The sequence below is a fragment of the Macrobrachium rosenbergii genome, chromosome 41 (genome assembly GCF_040412425.1).
Source record: "Macrobrachium rosenbergii isolate ZJJX-2024 chromosome 41, ASM4041242v1, whole genome shotgun sequence".
NCBI classification, from domain to species: domain Eukaryota; kingdom Metazoa; phylum Arthropoda; class Malacostraca; order Decapoda; family Palaemonidae; genus Macrobrachium; species Macrobrachium rosenbergii.
In genome coordinates, this window is record NC_089781.1 from 10,364,333 (window position 1) to 10,383,900 (window position 19,568).

General features: G+C 43.8%; 1 protein-coding gene across 1 annotated transcript in view; it reads right to left on the reverse strand.

The window, feature by feature from the left end:
* The window catches only part of LOC136826630 (ribonuclease H2 subunit A), a 51,458-nt gene that overhangs the window by 17,098 nt on the left and 14,792 nt on the right, over positions 1-19,568 (reverse strand). Inside the window, exon 4 of the mRNA XM_067083948.1 lies at positions 16,843-16,941. Within this exon, the coding sequence (XP_066940049.1) occupies positions 16,843-16,941 (99 nt within the window). The remainder of the gene's footprint in view (positions 1-16,842; positions 16,942-19,568) is intronic.

Here is a 19,568-nt window from a genome sequence, read left to right on the forward strand (position 1 = left end):
CTGCGGAATACTAATAAATGTTTGTGTTTTTGTTAGCTATAGGAAAGCAGATTTAGATGATTCTATTTGTGGCTGCTTGCATGCAAACTGGCAGCAGTTTAGGAAGCTATCACCAAGGCTGGTTTCACTTTTATTAGTGATTACAGTGCACATCACACTCAGTGGCTAAGCTCAGTTACTGCTGCAACTGTCTTGACCTTGTATTTACAGATGTAACAGGGACTATCTTTTGGGGTAGGTTTGCTTGTGGGTTCATCGGATCATTGTTTGATTACAGTTCATGTAGAGATGGATCAGGCTGTTCCTGATGTTAGTTTTTCAAGAAAGGTAAACTTGAAATTCTGGGCCAATTGGGATGGCATTCACCACAATTTTATTGACCTCAGGTGGAGCGATATTTATAGATGTAAGAATATTATTGAATGTTTAAATGATCACTTAAGACTATTATCAAGAGGAGAATTCCTTCAAAAATCCTGAAGTTTCATCTTAAAGATAAGCCATGGTTTGTTGTTGCATGTAAGCTTGCCTACCATAAAATACAAGAAGCTTATCATTTATGGAGGAACAATCGATCAGACTTTTGTGGCGTAATTTCACCGAGCTCAGAAATCAAGCTCAGGTAGTCTGCGCAGAAGAGGTTGAAGAAACCAAACCTATCCACTGGATCTGCCTATCTTCACAGTACTAAAGTCAAACTTAATATTCTCACTATGAACCCCGAATAACAGAGAATCCAAAATTCCAAATTTCCTGACTACATTCATTACCTATAGTTCCCCCCATCCTTAACATTACTATGTAATTATAAGATCGAGTTGGTCGTCGCAAAGGGAACAAGCGAGAAATTCTTCTTCGAAGAAAACTGAACGTCTTTAGGTAGAAGTCGTGAAAAACGACACCGACTTCAAGTGGCCGCCGCTAAGAACCTCCGCACTAAGAGAGTACCCCCTTAGCTAAATGAACACACCCACGATAGAAGGGTTAGCGGCTACACACGGACTAAGAGAATAACTTTCATGTAAAAAGGAGAACGATGCATCTCCCAAGTGACTATTCAGAGCCTACCCATTAAGGAGGGAATGAGGCAGTGTGCCAAGCCGATGACCCTCCGCCCTGCAGGTTGCGGCAAAGGCCGACGAGCGCAGAAGTATCCCAGCGCCGACAAAACATCCTAGGCTAGCCTATGAGAGCACCTCTTTGGACTCTCGTAGGGAAACTATCAAAGACTAGAATACTTAAGATACTCTGAACTTAAGTTCATGTGATTATACTATCATTGTTGCTTAAGATTCTAAAGCCTAAACAAGGAATTTTTCTATCTGGTTAACCTAATAAATCACACGTGAATAGACTTAGCTAAATGAGCACACCTAGATAAACGTGGACTGGAAGTGAATAACCTTCCGAGTCTTCGCACGAAGAGAACACCACCTCAGCTAACTGAACGCACCCTAGACAGGAGAATTTGCCACTATACGCAGTGGGGCGAATTGAACGTCTCTTAAGTGAAGGAATAAAACAAAGACGGACTCGCAAGAAACTACCTCCAGAATAGAAGACTGAACCATTCCTTAGAAAAGAAGATGGAGTGGACATACTCCGAATACTGTGCGGTAAGGCATAAACCTCGCACCACACGAGAATCGTGAAGTGCGCCCGCAACTGTGTTCGTGTAGTGAGCGCTTATGAACCAGGAACCAGGAACCATTCTCCGAAAGTAACTAATCGCTTCCTTCGACAGCGGACGGGAAGGATTCCGATGAAGAGACAAGAAGTGTACACGGAAGCGGACGGAGTTTATCAACCTTTGATAATTATTCGCATCGGACATAAAGATATCCCTGCTGATGCTGGAACCGAACACTTGCAGTTAAAGAACCTTAAACGAACGAAGCAGAGTTTAAGCCACTGCCACGACTTCCGGAAAAAGAGAAATACTTATTATTTCCCGCCTAGGAAACTGGCCTAGGAAACTTCCCGAAGCTCGCCCATTGTTTTTTTATCTGCAGCTAAAGCTGAAAGAAAGAAATAAAACACCTAACCAATCATCTTAACATTAGAACTTCCGACAAATCTCTCGAGGGAGCCCGAGGGAATGTAACAAGTCAAAGAAGATCTTACTGCTAGAAATTTCAGGGAAAAAGAAAAATGTACTGCAAAGTGCTGAGCGGTAGCCAGCAATAGCCGAAAACGGAAGAATCTTGACTTTCCGAAGGAATAAGAGAAAACCAGCTATTTCAGTTATGGCAGGCCTAAAGATGGAATAACCTTCCTTACGACACAGACTTCCCCATGTCAAGTTGACCTGGTAAAGCTACGGGTTGACTTCTGAAGCTGAAGGAAACACTGTCTAGACATAACTCAAGAGTGTCTGGACTGTCAGCTGTTCGCTCGGCAGTCGCCCGCAACAAGGTTCATCACGCAAGAGTTTGGATGATAATGGTGAAAATGCGGTTGTCTAAAAGATCTTCCGCATGAGGAGGAATATCGGAACTTCCGTAAGGAGCATTAGGAATTCCGGAACCGAGGGTGATAGAGCCAGCAAGGAGCTAGAGTCACAGACATCTTGACACTACCGCAATTCCTGATTACCTGATGAATGAGACCGAATGGCAGAAAGTATACACCTCTAAGTTCTAATGATCTTGTTCCCCGAGTTCTCAGATACGACACGAAAGTTATGATGTCGCAAGCAGACCCACTATTGTGTTGCGCACTAGGACTGAGAAACACCTGAGGGCTTCCTTTACAGCCCTGAGGTTCCTGAAGGTTATGATTCCTCTCGTTCCCGAGCCCTCCAGAGGCCCGAAGCCTGGGTTCCTCCAAGGTTGCTCCCCAACCTTGATATGAGGCATCTGAGTACAGATGAAAGTCGGGAAGAGGGGAGACTATAGACCTTCCAGATGTCAGATGCGCTTCTTCTGACTATCACAGACGATCTGACAAGCGAGAATCGTTCCAGATTATACCTGTATTCTCGATGTGGAAGTCCCAGCGATTCCTGAGACATACCTGAAGAGAAAGCATGCAGAGACACAAGACCCTGGAATTAGAGAGAGAGAGAGAGAGAGAGAGAGAGAGAGAGAGAGAGAGAGAGAGAGAGAGAGAGAGAGAGAGAGAGAGAGGGGGGAGGAGGACATTCTCCTAAAAGGCTTCTTCAGGTGGGTACCGGCTGTTCCCTGTTAAACAGGAACCCTCTATTTCCACATTTTGTACTTTCAACGATGCATATTTGCCAAAACTGGAGACATGAGTTAGAAGCAACAAGTTCGTTATACTGGCCACAACCCTTGAACCCGGAGCAGACACACTAACCATAGCTTGCTGTGACGCTACTGCTGACGACGGCTACACGAAATAGACCATGGAGGATATCTCCTCCTCCCTAAAAGACTTGCAGAGCGCAAAAGGCGCCCACAACAGAACCCTCTCCGAATGTCCGGATAGTGAGGCGGAAGCTTCAAAAGAAGCCCCTCCTCTTCTGCCAAAGAACGTTGTATAGTCAGGCGACATGTTAACCTGGTATGCCAGCCTACTGACACTGAAGTGAAGAGGTGTCAGGCAGTACCGGACTGGAGGGAGAAATCATCTTGTTTGAGCAACTACGGTTCTGTCGCATATAGCGACAAGGAACATCGCAAAAAGGTGTTCCAAGAATAACCGGTAGTGTACGCTCCTCCAGAACCTTGGATTGAGGATACGTGAGGATGAAGTCTACCATCCGCTTATACTCATTCTCATTGGCTGAAGGAGAACTAATATCCGGTACCGGATCCTCTTCTTCAAATGAACCATCCTTGTCGGACTGGTTCGACCGAACCGGAGGATTGTCGGACTGGTTCGACCGAACCGGAGGATTGTCGGACTGGTCCAACCGAGCTGGAACAGGAAAGAGGCAGGCCAATCCCTAGCAAACACTGAACTCGAAAACCCCGGAACTGCTACACCTGGCTGCGTGAGAAGGACAACTGACGCATCAATCGCGAACATACTGGAGGCACCAAAGTCTAGGTTGAGCAAACCCCGCACCACCCAACAGGGATGACGCAACACCTGGGCAGACCACGCCCACTCCTGAGAGAGAAGAGGCTGCAACACCCGAACCACTCAAATCCGGATGTATCAAAACTGCATGAGTGGGAATCCGGAACTGAAGACCCGGAACCAACATGGATGCCTAGACGGAGGAACAGAGAAACCCTGCCGGAAAGTTGAGAAAGAAGAAGCTGGAGGAGGGAAGAAGGAGGAAGCCACACTCGGAGTAACCACCAGAGCGCCCAACACCGACGTTGGACAGATGGAGAAGGTCCCAACCGGACTGAAACTCAAAGGAGTATTGAAGGGGAAGTTACGAGGTACCAAACCGAAGGTAACAGAAGAAGGTAGTTACCAACTATCCTGGAGAATGGAAAGGCTGCGGAAACTATCGGTGCTGATACACTGAACGCTGGCGCAGGCGAATCGCTGACTGCCGTAGCATCCGCAAGAATCGTGGAGGATACATTACAATTAGGAAACTATTGGTGCTGATACACTGAACGCTGGCGCCGGCGAATCGCCGACTGCCGTAACATCCGCAAGAATCGCAGAGGATACATTACAGTTAGGAACCCATAAAGAATGAAATAAGGAGTTGCTGACGCCTCCGCAAACACCTGAGAAACAACTAGACCGGATGCCTGAGAAACCACCGGATTTGCAAAAGGTGATAAGACGATGGATCCGTAAAAAGTACCCCTTCCCTTAGCCCTGAAGAGAGGGGGGGGGGGCCGCTGAGCTCTAATTACAGGGTTGAAGCAAGAAAGCCTTGCTCTGCTGAGTTAAAAGCCAAGAAAACAGGATGCACAACAAAGACCCCGAGAGCCCCCCAAAGAGCGGACCGAAAAGAATATTGAGAAGGGCACTGGAAGAAGGCTTAGAAGAAAAAGGGGGAAAAACGGGAAATTTCCGTAATGGCCGAAGAGGCCACAGATTTCAAAGAAAATAGACTGGTTCTGTTCACCTTGCCCCTGATAATCTTGATAGACATTATCAAATCAGAAAATTAGAAGAAACTAGCCTGGTCCTGTTCCCCGCCCTGATAATCTTGATAGACATTATCAAATCAGAAAATTCTTTAAGACATGATCATGAATATTGGAAAACCCGATCGCCAGAATTACCACCATCGCAAGACGAACGAAATTTTAAACCCCCAAAGGAAAATGAACCTTTGAAGGAGTATTCAAGGAAAAACAAATATTCAGAACCAGATACATCAGAAACCAAAACTGAACGACCCTCCACGGATCTGGAAACCTTTGTTGCACAGGGCACGAAGCAGGAAATAAAACCGACGATTGATCTGAATGAGAGACCTAAACCCAAAGAAAACCACGCTCAACTACTTTCCTGAATACTTCCTAATTAGAATTCCTACCCTTCTGAGTGATTCCTAATTCTAAATCCACCTTAGAACTTACGCGCTTTAGAGGGAAGGGGGAAATCTGCTACCAACACTGCCTGCTCGCACGGGGGCAAAGGTAGATCCTACCTTCGAGGTTTTGCGGTTCTCCATGACCCCTGGCACCCGTTAGGGCTGGTTCTGGAACAGGCAGGGGCTGAAAAAGAACGATTAGTATCTACAACACTATTACTACTATCCTTATCTCTAGTTTCCGTTAATTTAGTCATAAAGCTAGAAAAATAGACTAGACATACTCAGCTAGTAACTTGTCCTCTAACTTTTTGAATAATTCTTCCATCTGATCTACCGACCAAGACTCGCCGCCTATCTGACTGATACTACACTGTGTCTTCCTACATAAAAACACAAACAGAATGTCGATCATGTTTGAGGGTACTCATCCTACGCTTGCAGGACGTGTAGGGACGATGAGCGTCAGCATCTCCAACAGTAGAAGGCTCTGTCGTCAAGACGAACGGTTGAAGTATCGGCACTAGCAGACGGCGACGTCTTCTTGTTTGAATTATCCAATCGAATCCAAAGTACCGATCCCAAAGTCAAAATCGGGAGAGAAGTTCCAAATCCCATCAATAAAGTATCCATCCAGGAGAAAATGCGTTGAAAACAGTCCAAATCGTGATCTGATGTCCAAAAACTTGAATGGGGGTCGGGCTAAATGACCAAAAGTTCGCCTGATGTGGGACACACCCACACAGCATGGCAAACAAAAAGCAATTGAGGATCTCGGCCTCACTCGGCCAGGACTTGCAGCAGTGTTGCCAACGGTACTTCAGGTAACTCATTTGACAAGATTTTCCTGTAAGCGTTGGTAACGCTGACAGTTTATTACCCACTTAGTGGGTAAAAGCTATGGGGATGTAGTTCGGGCTGGTCAGTGACCAGGGGCTAATTCAGGTGTTCAGGGAGTGTACTGCAATATTCACAACTATGTATATGAGCAAACAAACACTATTTTGAAATACAAGAAAAAAAAAAATTTCAAAAATGGAAGTATCTGACTGTTTGCACAATGGTCCTCTTCAGCAAACCAGATAAAAACATGTGAATTTAAAAAAAAAAAAAAAAAAAAAAAAAAGACAATATTTTATAAAAGACTTCTAAAACCTCAAGAAGTTCTTCAAATTTAACCATCAAATGGACTCCATAGAATGGATGTTCCCTAGTATCTATGTGCCAAACATTGTGATCTTAATCGCTGCCCTTTGTTCAAGTGATCAAGTGTTTCATAGGTGGTACATGACCTTCAGCATTGGTGCCTATTCTCTCGACAACTGCCTCTTCGACAATCTGTGCAAGGAGAGACGAGGAAGGCACAGTACCAAGGATCAAGAGAAACTACTTCAAATTTAAATTTATGGAGTGAAAGATTAGTTTGTCTGTATGTCTGCCTTCCGGTGCAAAGGCTTTATTACCATCTAATGTATTGCAAACATTTATCAAAGCACCTTTTACGACTCCTCTATAACCTGCTTTATTATTCCTGTGTGATTACAATTTTTGCTCCCACTCAATCCATGACATGACAATTCCCACAACAGTGTTTTGCAGTGTATGGAAGTGTTGGATATTTCTGACCAGTAAGCTTACCTACTGGAATGGAAAACTTTTTCTAGCTTAAGGTAGAACATCTTCAATAAAATGAGAATGATAACTATTTCCTATAAGTATTCCAAATACAGGTAATTTCATCATCTAACTGTGGGTCTCATACTTCAAGACCTCTCACAGCCATGTAAACACTGATGTTTTTCTTTATCTCAGTACTAGGAAAGGCGTAAAAATAGACCTATAAATTAGTGTTAGTTGGTTTTCTAAAAACAGAAGTTCAAAGTTCAAAATGCATAGTGTTTGGGTTGTGGAAGACTAGGCCATCTAAAAATGACAATTTGCACTCTGGTTCCTTTTCACATGTGATCTTGACTTATGGCATTTAGTTGCTGACAAACCCTACCAATTTACAGAATGCATCGTCATCATCATTAAACGAGTAGTTTGTTGAGAACCAAATGCCAAAAGACAAGTTTACTTATGAGAAGGAATCAAGAGTGAAAATTACCATTTTTTGATACTCTAGTCTTCCAAAAACCCAAAAACAATGGGAGATAAGTAAAAGGAGGGATGTACCATTGCAATAGCATGAAAAAGTGGTTAGGGATTTTGCTCAACACAGTGCCACTGCAAAACACTGTTGTGAGGATGATTATGTCATGGATTGGGAGGGAGCAAAAACTATATATAGTACATACTGGAGTAATAAGGCAGGTCACAGAAGAGTTGTAGAAGGTGCTTTAATAAGTATCTGCGATACATTAGATGGCAATAAAGCATTCACACAGGAAGACAGACATACACACAAGCTAGTCTGTCATTCCATAAATTTAGATCTGAGGCATCTTCTCTAGGCCCCAGATAGTGCATCTTCTCCATGTCTCCCTGCACAGCTTGTTGAAGTGGCAGTTGTCACAGAAACAACAGGTACTAGTGCTGGAGGTCATTTACCACCTACGAATCACCTGATCACCAGTAACAAGTGATGTTTGAATGAAAGGTAACAATTAAGATCACAAAAATGAGGGAACAGGCATTACATGGCTGCCATTTCATGGTCAAAACTGAAGAACCGTTTCATGTTATTCAAGGCTATTACAAAATGTTGTCAAAATGATATTTTAATGATAAAATAAAGTTTGTTCATACTTACCTGGCAGATATATATATAGCTGTAATCTCCAAAGTCCGACAGAATTTCTAAATTCGCGGCACACGCAGTGGCCAGTCAGGTGGTTAGTACACATTCCCGCCGCTGGGAGGCGGGCATCAGGAACCATTCCCATTTTCTATTCAGATTTTCTAACGCCACTGTCTCCTGAGGGGAGGAGGGAGGGCAATATGAATATATATATCTGCCAGGTAAGTATGAACAAACTTTATTTTATCATTAAAATACCATTTTGTTCATGAGACTTACCTGCCAGATATATATATATAGCTGAATACCACCTTTGAAGGGGGTAGAGACAGCCAAGAATTAGGGAAAAACAAATTTATAGGTAAAATTATTTTGGTTCCTTACCTGATAGCATAGCTGACTGCGTGGTTACTGTCACCCTAGTCTGCTTCTGCTTTACTAGAGACCCCAGCGAGGTAGTGACCTATAAAGCTGGCGGCTGCTAGATGATCTGTCAACGGGGGCGTGACCACAATGTGACTAGATCATAGACCATACAATGAGGACAAAAGAGCATTACCAACCACCTAACCAACACCTAATACGTTAGCTTGCAAAGGATTGGGAAGACTGCCTCCATCAGTCGACCCAACAACCATAAAAACACAATTAAAAAACCCCTCCTAATCAAGATTAAAGGATAGGAGCAGAGCTACCCACTGTCCCCAAGGTTGTTGAAGCAGCAATGTATGGTCCCAGCGAAAAGCAATTTTCGTATGCTACCTTATAGTGTGAGGCAAACACTGACTCGCTTCGCCAAAATGTGGCACTGAGAATGTCACTGAGTGCCATATTTTTCTGGAACGCCATGGAGGTAGCGACCGCCCTCACCTCGTGAGCGTTAACTCTCAACAACTTGAAGTTGGAGTCGTCACAACAAGAATGTGCCTCCTTAATGACATTCCTAATGAAGAATGCCAGTGCATTCTTCGACATAGGATTAACTGGTTGCCTCACAGAACACCATAAATTATCCGAGGGACCACGAATGTCCTGAGTTCTTTTAAGGTAGTACTTGAGAGCTCTAACAGGACATAGAACTCTCTCAGGTTCCTGTCCAATAAGGTCTGCCAAACCTTTAATTTCAAAGTGACTAGGCCAAGGGTTAGAAGGCCTTCGTTCTTAGCCAAGAACTTGGGGCTTAAAGAGCAGACAGCATTGTGTCCCTTGAAGCCCACATGACGGCTGATAGCCTGAACTCGCTCACTCTCTTTCGCCGTCGCCAGAGCAGTGAGGAAGACCGTCTTTCTAGTAACATCCCTAAGAGATGCAGATTGGAGAGGCTCAAAGGGACTGGACATTAAAAACTTGAGCACAACGTCCAAATTCCAAGTAGGAGGAATTGGCCGAGGAACCTTAGATGTCTCGAAAGACCTCAAAAGATCGTGGAGGTCCTTATTGTCAGACAAATCCAGTCCTCTGTGTCTGAAAACAGTAGAAAGCATGCTCCGATAACCTCTGATAGTCGGAACTGCTAACTTGAGTTTTTCTCTTAAACAAAGGAGAAAATCAGCGATCTGGCTCACAGTGGTCGAGGAAGAGGAAAAACCTTTCTTTCTGCACCAACCTCTGAAGGTTGCCCACTTCGCTTGATATACTCTGATAGAGAAGAAGATCTTCTGGCTCTAGCGATGGCCCGTGCCACTTGGCCAGAAAAACCCCCTCGCTCTGACCAATTTTTCGATAGTCTGAATGCAGTCAGGTTCAGAGCGGGAGATTTTGATGATATCTCGTCGAAGTGGGGTTGTCTGAGCAGATCTGCTCTCATAGGTAGGGTCCTGGAACGTCTACCAACCAGAAGAGAATCTCCGAGAACCAGTGGTTCAAGGCCAGAAAGGGGCGATGAGAGTCATCCTCGTCCCTTGTGAGGCCCTGAACTTCATGAATCACTTCTCCCAGAAATTTGAGAAGGGGGAAAGGCATATCGTCCATCCCCATCCAATCCCAGAGAAGAGCATCTATCACCACTGCCCCAGGGTCAGTACAGGGGAGCAGTATAGAGGGAGCCTCGCTGTTCTTGAGGTCGTGAAGAGATCCACAAGAGGGCGACCCCAAAGTTTCCAGAGATCTTGGCAAACCTCCTGATGAAGGGTCCATTCCGTCGGCAGGAGTTGATGGCGCCGACTGAGCAGGTCTGCTCGAACATTTTCGACCCCTGCAACAAATCTTGTGAGAATTGAAATGTTGCGAGCATGAGCCCAAAGAAGAATCTCTCTTGCAAGGCCGAACAGGGAACGAGAGTGTGTTCTGCCCTGTTTCTTAAGGTAAGCCAACGCCGTAGTGTTGTCCAAGTTTACCTGAACTACACGATTGGAAACTTGGACCTCGAAGAATTGGAGGGCTAAAAAGATCGCCGCCAACTCTTTGATGTTGATGTGCCAGGACACCTGTTCCCTCTCCAGGTTCCTGACACTTTTTTCCCCTAGTGTTGCCCCCAACCCGCTGATGACGTTTGGAAAACAACACTAGGTCGGGGCTCAGAAGCTAGAGGGAGATCCCTTTTCCCAACTTCGCAGGATCGAGCCACCACTCCAGGCACTCTTTTATGGAAGGAAGAATCCTCAATTCCTCTTCCAAGTCCTCCTTGTTTTGCCAGTTCTCCAACAGATAGAACTGAAGAGGCCTGATATGCAGTCTTCCCAGGGAAACAAACTTCTCCAGCGAGGAAATGGTCCCCAGCAGACTCATCCATTCCCTTACCGAGCATGTTTCCTTCCCCAAGAAGGCCGAGACTTTTTCACAGCATTGAAACTGCCGTTCTTGCGATGGAGACGCTAGAAAAGCTGCTGAATTCATCTGAATCCCCAGATATACAATGGACTGAGGGGATCAGCTGCAACTTTTCTACACTGACCAGAAGTCCCAGGGACTTCCACGAGGTTCCAGTGTTAACTGAAGGTCCTCCAGACACCTTTGTTTTGACGGCGGCGCACGAATCAACCAGTCGTCCAGGTAAAGAGAGATCCTGACGCCCGACAGGTGCAACCACATCGCCACGTTCTTCATAAGAAGCGAAAAACACCCTTGGGGCTGTGCTGAGTCCAAAGCAGAGAGCCCTGAACTGGTACGTCTTTTCCCCCAAGACAAACCGGAGATACTCATCGAACGCGGATGAATTGGAACGTGGAAGTAAGCATCTTGGAGATCCAACGATACCATCCAATCCCCTGGACGAAGGGCTCCTAGTATTGACTGAGACGTCTCCATCTTGAACTTGTCCTTCAGGACAAAGTCGTTCAGCCTGCTGACATCCAAGACGGGTCTCCAGCCTCCTGAATGTTTCGGGACTAGAAACAGCCTGTTGTAAAATCCCGGGAATTTTGTGTCTAAGACCTGCTCCACTGCTCTCTTCTCGAGCATCTGTTCGAGTAGGTCGAACAGAATTTTCTGCTTGGCAGGATGGTAATTGGGAGACAGATCTCTGGGGGTTGAAGACAAAGGAGGAAGAGTCAGAAAAGGAATTAAGTAGCCTCTCTCTACCACTTGGAGGGACCAAGCGTCCGCCCCTCTCTCTCTCCAGGCTTGGGCAAAATGAAGAAGCCTGGCTCCTACTGGTGTCTGGAGGTGAAAGGAGTCACTTGCCACCTCTCTTGGAGGTGACTTTGCCTTTAGGGAAACCTCTCCCTCGAGGCGCGGGTCTCGTGAAGCTCCCCATGGAAGCTCCTCCACGAAAGGGCTGCTTCTTCTTAGCCGGCTGTGGAAAAGAAGAGGACGACGATGGTGCTAAAGGACGCTTAGAGGACCTGGAAAGGAGGTCTTGAGTTGCCTTCTCTTGAAGGCTGGCAGCGATATCTTTAACCAAGGTCTGGGGGAAGAGATGGCTTGAGAAAGGAGCGAACTGTAGCTCTTCCTTCTGCGTTGGTGAAACAGACTTCGCCGAGAAAGAACAAAACAATGCCCTCTTTTTTAAGAGCCGACGAAAACTGAGAAGCAAGTTCTTCTGAGCCATCCCTGACGGCCTTGTCCATGCACAGCAGTACACTGGACAGCTCCCCCAGACTAATGGAACTGGGACTAGTAGCCTTCATGTGCAAAACTCCCAGACACCAGTCCAAGAAGTTAAAGACCTCAACAGTCCTGAAGAGTCCTTTAAGATGGTGGTCCATTTCAGTAAGAGTTCAAGAAACCTTAGAAGAGGACAAGTGAGATCTTCTAGAGGCGTCAACAAGACTCGCAAAGTCCCCTTGAGAAGTCGAGGGAACTGTCAAACCAATATCCTCACCTGTCTCATACCAAATGCCTGCTTTGCCGGACAAACGTGAAGGAGGCAAAGCGAAAGAAGTCTTTCCTTGGTTTTTTCTGGCAGTCATCCAATCCTGGACTTTCTTGAATGCCCTCTTGGTAGAGAAAGACTTCTTCATCTTAAGAAAACCAGGAGTTCTTCTCGCTTGAGACGAAGCCAACTGTGAAGGAGGAGAGCGAGGAGCCGAAGGTTGAAAGGTATCAGGAAACAGATCCTTAAGCAAAAAAGTCAGAGTCTGATAATCAGAGGAAGCAGAAGACGAAGGATGTTTCTCTTCGTCCGAGGGCTCTGACGGAAGGGGTTCTTCTTCCTCAGCTGGCAGGTCTAGAGTGCGAGGTGGAAGGAGTCCCGACTCGCCGATACGTAAGCGGGACCTCTCGTGTTTAGAAGAAGTCGTGGCTAAATCCTGAAGAACGTCAGAAGTCGAAGCGGGAAGTTGACCGTCATGATGCACTGCAGGAGTGGCGTCAATGTAAGAAGAGCGTGAAGTTATAAAGCGAGGGGTGCGAGGAGCGTCCTGGCTGGAAGCGCGCGTAGCTCCATGGCTGGATACGAGAAGAGCTTCACGGTGTGGCGCGCGCGAAGCATCCTGGTTGGGAGCGCGCCGAGAGTCAAGGTGAGGCGCGCGTGAAGCGTGAGGAGCGCGTGAAGCGCGAGACACGCGCTCCTAGCGCCTGTCAAGAGAAACGTCCAACTCTTCAAATCGGGAAAGACGAGTAGGAAGCCCCTTTATCCCTTTTTTAGGTGAAAGACGAGAAGCCTCATGCGATTTAGCAGACGAGGTAGACGAAGCAGGTGACGAAGGCGAAGGCCTGGACTTCTTAACAGGCAGATGCAAATCCTTTCGACGAGGCCTGTCCTTTCTACAGTCCATGAGAGTATCCAGCTGTTGTTGCAAGCCCAACAAAATCTGACGTGTTGGAGAAACAACTCTCTCGGGAGAAGGGCTGAACCTGCGAGAAGGAGAGGGGAGAGAGACGTCTTCTTCCTTCTCACGGAGAATAAGCTCCAGCCCTTGCCTTAGCGACTGGGGTGTCGAGCAGCGTCATCATCCATAGCACATCGAAATTTCTTCTGCGGAGGAACATCCCGAAACTTTCTGGGAAGAGCACAAAACGTCTAGAGGAAGAGGGCGTGGCGCCCTCCTCTCAAGCTTCTCTTAAGAGGGCGAGAGTCCAACCGAGAGCTCCAACGACGCGTGGGGAGGACGTGTCGGAGGATGAGAAGCAATCCTTATGGATGCGTGCCCGTGCACGATCCCTGGCAGCCTGGGTGGAGTCATCAGGACCTGCCGAAGGGACGTCAGATCGGTGGGAAGTCCCCGTAACCTTCTTGCGGCTTTCGACATGCCCCCTCCCTGGATCCTGGGAGTTTGGCAGAGGTCCAGGCCTAGAAGCATTATAGGGCTGATCTGACGCCCCCTCCACAACACTAGGGGCACTAACACAAACAACACTTTGCGCTTGAAGGGCATTCACTTTGGTTTCAGAGAGTTAACTGACTAACACGAGCCAGGTATTACTTTCTGCAGCAACAACCTCAGGGGCCACAGGCAACACTACAGGGTTAGGACTAAAAACTACAGGGTTACTAGCATGAGAAATCCCTGACTGTCCGTCTACAGATGCACTCCTGGAGGAAGACCTCCTCAACCTATCACGCTCCAATTTTCGCATATAGGATTCATACTTCTTCCACTCCCATTCAGATAATCCCTCACATTCATTACATCGATTATCCATAGAACATTCAATACCCCTGCATTTCATATAAAGTGTGAGGATCTACCGAAGCCTTCGATAGCCTCACCTTACAATCACCCAAGCTACAAACACGATAGCTAGAGGAAGACATCTTATTTAAAGAAAAGTCAAAAGGCAAAATCAAAACGGTCCAGAAAAGCGTATGCCAAGTCACAGATCCAGGTCGAATACCAAAAAACAACCAAAATACTCAAGTGACAACAAATTTCGAAATCCAAATAGCGAGGGAACTGACAACAGGTGTTGACAGTCCGGCGACAGAGAAAATCTGAATAGAAAATGGGAATGGTTCCTGATGCCCGCCTCCCAGCGGCAGGATGTGTACTAACCACTTGACCAGCCACTGCGTGTGCCGCGAATTTTGAAATTCTGTCGGACTTCGGAGATTACAGCTATATATATATCTGGCAGGTAAGTCTCATGAACAAACTTCCATTTTTAATCATTTTTTTACTTGTATTGTTTTAAAACAGTTTTTACTTGCATACATAATTGTGAATTTTCACTTATTATTTCCAATCACAGTATAGTGATGCAACATAGATATGAGCTTTTACTAAGACACTGGAGGAGACTCTGGTGTAATTAACAGAATGCTGAAGTACACTGAGTGAGATATATTACTAATGAACCAGTTGCTATGAAATATGGTGATGAGACACTGGAAAAGCCTGGGAATGTTTGTGCACGGGATAGGGGAGAGAAAAAAAAAAAAAAAAAAAAAAAAAAAAAAATAGTCACAAAAGTATAAGATATGGCAGTACCTATAGCAGGATGAAAACCCAAGGCTATGCCTAGACAATTAAGGAGAGGGAATAGATGAAGACCTGGATGGTTGGACCAGATGTGAATACGTGCAAAAAGCGTACAAGATAAAGGAGACTGGAGAAAACTCATTACAAACCTAACACTATAAATATAACTTTACATAAAAGGTTGAAAGTAGTTTAACCTAGATATGTTCTTAAAAAGCAAAAACTGGAATAAGTGAGTAATAGAGATTTTGGATAGCGAAGTGAGAAAAATAAAAGGGAATGGATGAAAAACAAAAGGAATAATTGTACACTGCAGCAGAAGAGTCCACAGCAGGAATGGCACAACAGAGAACTGTCCAAGCTACACTAATGATTCTTGGCAATGAACATTGGGGTAAATGAGAGACCAACCAGATAGATCAGTGACTCAAATGCGATACCTTGTCTGAAAGGGTATGGAGGTTGCTGATATGTTTAGAAGAGGCCAAGGAAATCAAGAACATGATCTTCAGAGCCAAATCTAAAAGAAAGCCACCCAACACAGGCTTGTACCAAGGCTTTGTAAGACTGCATGAACAGGAAACGAAGAACTTTGAAATAGGTAGAGAACTGGATCTGACAGTGATGAAAACTGTTGGAAACGTTCCTGTATTCCGTAACTCCAAGGTGTTCTGCTGGAGAAAGAGTGAATATAAGGCAGAGCAGTAACTTTTAATAGTTGAATGAGAGGACTTTTTGACGGTCCTCAGGTAAAGTTAGAAAAAAAAAAGTCTGCTAGGAGTGGGATAAAGGCCTCACAGACACAAGAACTCCACTTATTACACTAAGCCACAAAATCTAGTAAGCTTCGCCAAGTAAAGGGCAGTGGTAAGAGGGTCTGAAGGGAGTGGTGATAGCACCTGAGGTGACATCCAAAAGTCTCTCTCTGTGAGACTAAGCTTGATATCTACTGTACTACATCACATCAAGTCAATACAGTACAAAATGACTGGTGGTCCTGAGATAAATGAACCCAGTGGAATTACCTGTGACTAAAAAGTTCCATCTTCCTTTGCAGTTTCAGATTGATGCCCCTGAATGTACAGTACTCTGCATAGTTAAGGTTATTTATACAGGTAATTAATAACACCTCAACTTATTGGACTTCTGTACTTACCAGGTATATACCAAATTGATTATTTTTCCCTAAACCATTTTAGATGTAATACATTATTAGATATATATATCTCTCTAATTGAATGTTAGGTGTGAAATACAGATTAGATTACGTTAGGAACTATGTGGAATTACGATTAGTTGTAAGATATCTGGAAAATATTCAAGTGCAGGCTATAATATAGGATCTTTGTTACTTTAATGGACTTTGTTACTTATCAGAAGGGTCAGACCCCACAGTGTCTGTTAAGCTCAGGTGCTACTATAATGGGTTTGTAGCAAAAAATAGTTCTTTGTTTTTGTACCAACTCTTCACATTACATTTATCGTAATATATTAAATGTAATTACGTGTAACTTTAAATACGAAGATACATCAATACAAAAATACTTTTGTTTTGGAGAATTATATAAATTCTAATAGTCATTCCCATAGGTATTTTTCCCATGACTAGGTAATTTCATGATTACTGTATATGTACTCTTCACTCCAAACTACCTGACTCATCACAGTAATTTTACCTTTACACAGAACATAAAAAACAACTGACATCCCTGGGACTAGTTCATACTTCAAAGTCCTTAAGTGAGTTCATATACTGGAAAATACTTTGTAGATTATTTTAAACAAGACTATAAAGCAAAATTATGAAAAGACTGCAATAGTAAGTATATCCTCAAAGCTTACCACAGTTTTTAAATTAAAAATTTTTTTGGAATTAACCTTACCTTTGCACAAATACTAGCACCTGACACACATGGAAAGAGAGCGTCAGCTTTCTTGGCAACAGACACTTTCAAAGTAGGGAAAATCTCTTGCAGCTTAGCCTGGATAAATATGAGTCTTTCAGTTCATCACAAAAGTGTAAAAAATTTTTTTGCATACGACTATAAAACAATTTATACAAAACTTTAGCATTTTGCAACATCACAATGACAGTACAAATGATATTAATTATAAAAAAATCTGTAAAAACTTGATAGTATATTCATTAGACCACGGCAAAATCCACAGGAACACAACAAAACATACAAGGGCTGTTAAAATTTGCACACTACATGATAGGTGACTAAAAGATATGATTGTTCTATTCGACTGTTAACAATGCTGACTACTGCAAAAATATTATCTACAATTTTATCTCTTACATAGCATATAAACATCTTAAATTTAAGTTGTGTCTCAAAACATTTACAGCTTATTTTTCTTTAATATCATCTGAAAATATACATCTTCAGTCTTCCCTTTTATGTATGGTTGACAAAATACTGTAAGTCTAATTCTCCTGCAGTAACATCTCATCACTGCAAAAATGTACAGTACTGTATCTTCCATTTTCATTTTTATCTAGCATATGCATATTTTTATGAAACAAACACATTTCAAAACTAACCTCAACAACTGAGGGGCTAAGTTATTTGGTTTATATTCTAAAGAAACCTATGCTCTTCATTTTTGTATTTACTACATGGTCAAAATAAATAAGAATGTATAGTACGTGCTATAACTCAAATAGCCACTCCCTTCTCAAAACTTTTACCAGAACACAGAGCTAAAAATTACATTTTTATAATAAAATAAAGTTTTAAATATACTTAGCAAGTAATTACATGGCTAACATTTCTAGTATCAGCAGCTAAAACTTGAAACTCACGGTACCGATTCTTTTTGTTTTGGTGTAGGTGTCTAGCCCTGCCCACTTTCACAGGAAGAGAGGAACAACTAAGCATTCTGTAATTACTTGGTAAGTATATATAAAACTTTATTATAAAAATGTCATTTTCATGTGAGTGACTTACCAAGTAATTACATAGCTGATTCCACATTGATAGGAGGTGGGTTTCATGGACTACAGGCATTCCCCGGTCATCTGTGGGGTTTCCGTTCTGATGAGTGACTATAACTGAAAATCGGTGATTTTTGGCGCTTTTTCGGTTATCGGCACCTCTGTTAGGTATGTATCAGCACCAATAAGCGGAAATCGGCGACTTTTGGTGCCTAAAATTTCCAATTTTCATCGCTAGACAAGCACCGTATAACTGGATCGCCAATAACCGAGCCCGCCAATAACTGGAGAATACCTGTACTCTATCCCTAAAACATTGTACTGTAATGAATTTGAGAACAGAAAACTGCTAGCACTGGGACAATGCTTGTTGTTTCCTTACCTAGTAAGAGAACTGATGAAGGAAGTTACTGCAGTAAGTTACGCAAAGTTGCCCCTGCCCAGGGCGCAGTACAGTACTAACATAAGACAACCACATAGCAATGCTGTTACCTACACCAAAAATATTAAAGAACACCAATCTCCAACCATTAAAAAAACTGGAGGGTATCCAAGTACATAGTACCCCCAGACTCCCTTGGGACTCAACACCATAGATCAAGGCAAAGAGAAAGGATGGAAGGGATGCTTCCTACATTCCCGCCCCCAACACCATGCCAGCCACCGACAAAGGCCCCAAAGTACTGCATTCATTAAAAACTGTTTTTGCATCCCTTATATAGTGGGATGCAAATACTGATTTATACATCTCCAAAATGTTGCTTGGAGAATGTCTGACAAAGATATATTATGTTTAAATACTAAGGATTTAGCCACTGTCCTGATTTCATGTGCTTTAACCTTCAGAGAAGGTAAAAGCTCTTCTCCTACTTGAAAGTGGGATTCTCTAATGAGTTCTCTTAGGAAAAAAGATATAGTATTCTTTGTAAGGGGACATGAAGGATCCTTGACCGAAGTCCACAAATTACTTGAGGGCCCTCTTAACTTCTCGGTCCTCTCCAGGTAAAACTTTAGAGCCCTTACAGGGCAAAGAATTCTTTCTTCCTCCTCAGGTCCTAAAATTTCACCCAATTTCTTGACCTTACAAGAACGAGGCCAGGGCTTAGGATTCTCATTCTCTGCGAGAAATCCTAGCGTATAAGATCAGATTGCATATCCACCAGAGAAAATGATCCTTCTATCTACTGCTTGTAATTCACTAACCCTCTTAGCTGTTGCCAAAGCCACCCGGAAGAGGGTCTTCTTAGTCAGATACCTGAGCAAAGAGGTGCTGATAGGCTCAAAAGGTGGACAAGACAACTGCTTTAAGCCCACACCTAGGTCCCAGGCTACTGGTTCTGTCCTCTTATGCTTACTTGTATCAAAAGATTTTATTAAATCAGAAATATCTTGATTCAAGGGTAAGTCAAGGTCTCTGTGCCTGAAGACTGAGCTAAGCATAGACCTGTAGCCCTTTGTAGTTGAAGGGGCCAAGCCTCTGGAGGTTCTAAGATATAAGAGGAAATCTGTGATCTCTGTAAGAATAGTTTTAGTACAACAGATTTCATTCTTTCTGCACCAAGTGTGAAAATGGACCACTTACTCTGGTAAATGTTGCAGGATGATTGATGTCTGCATCTCGAGATTGCTTCTGCAGCTGCTAGGTGAAATCTTCTGACATGGGGTTGT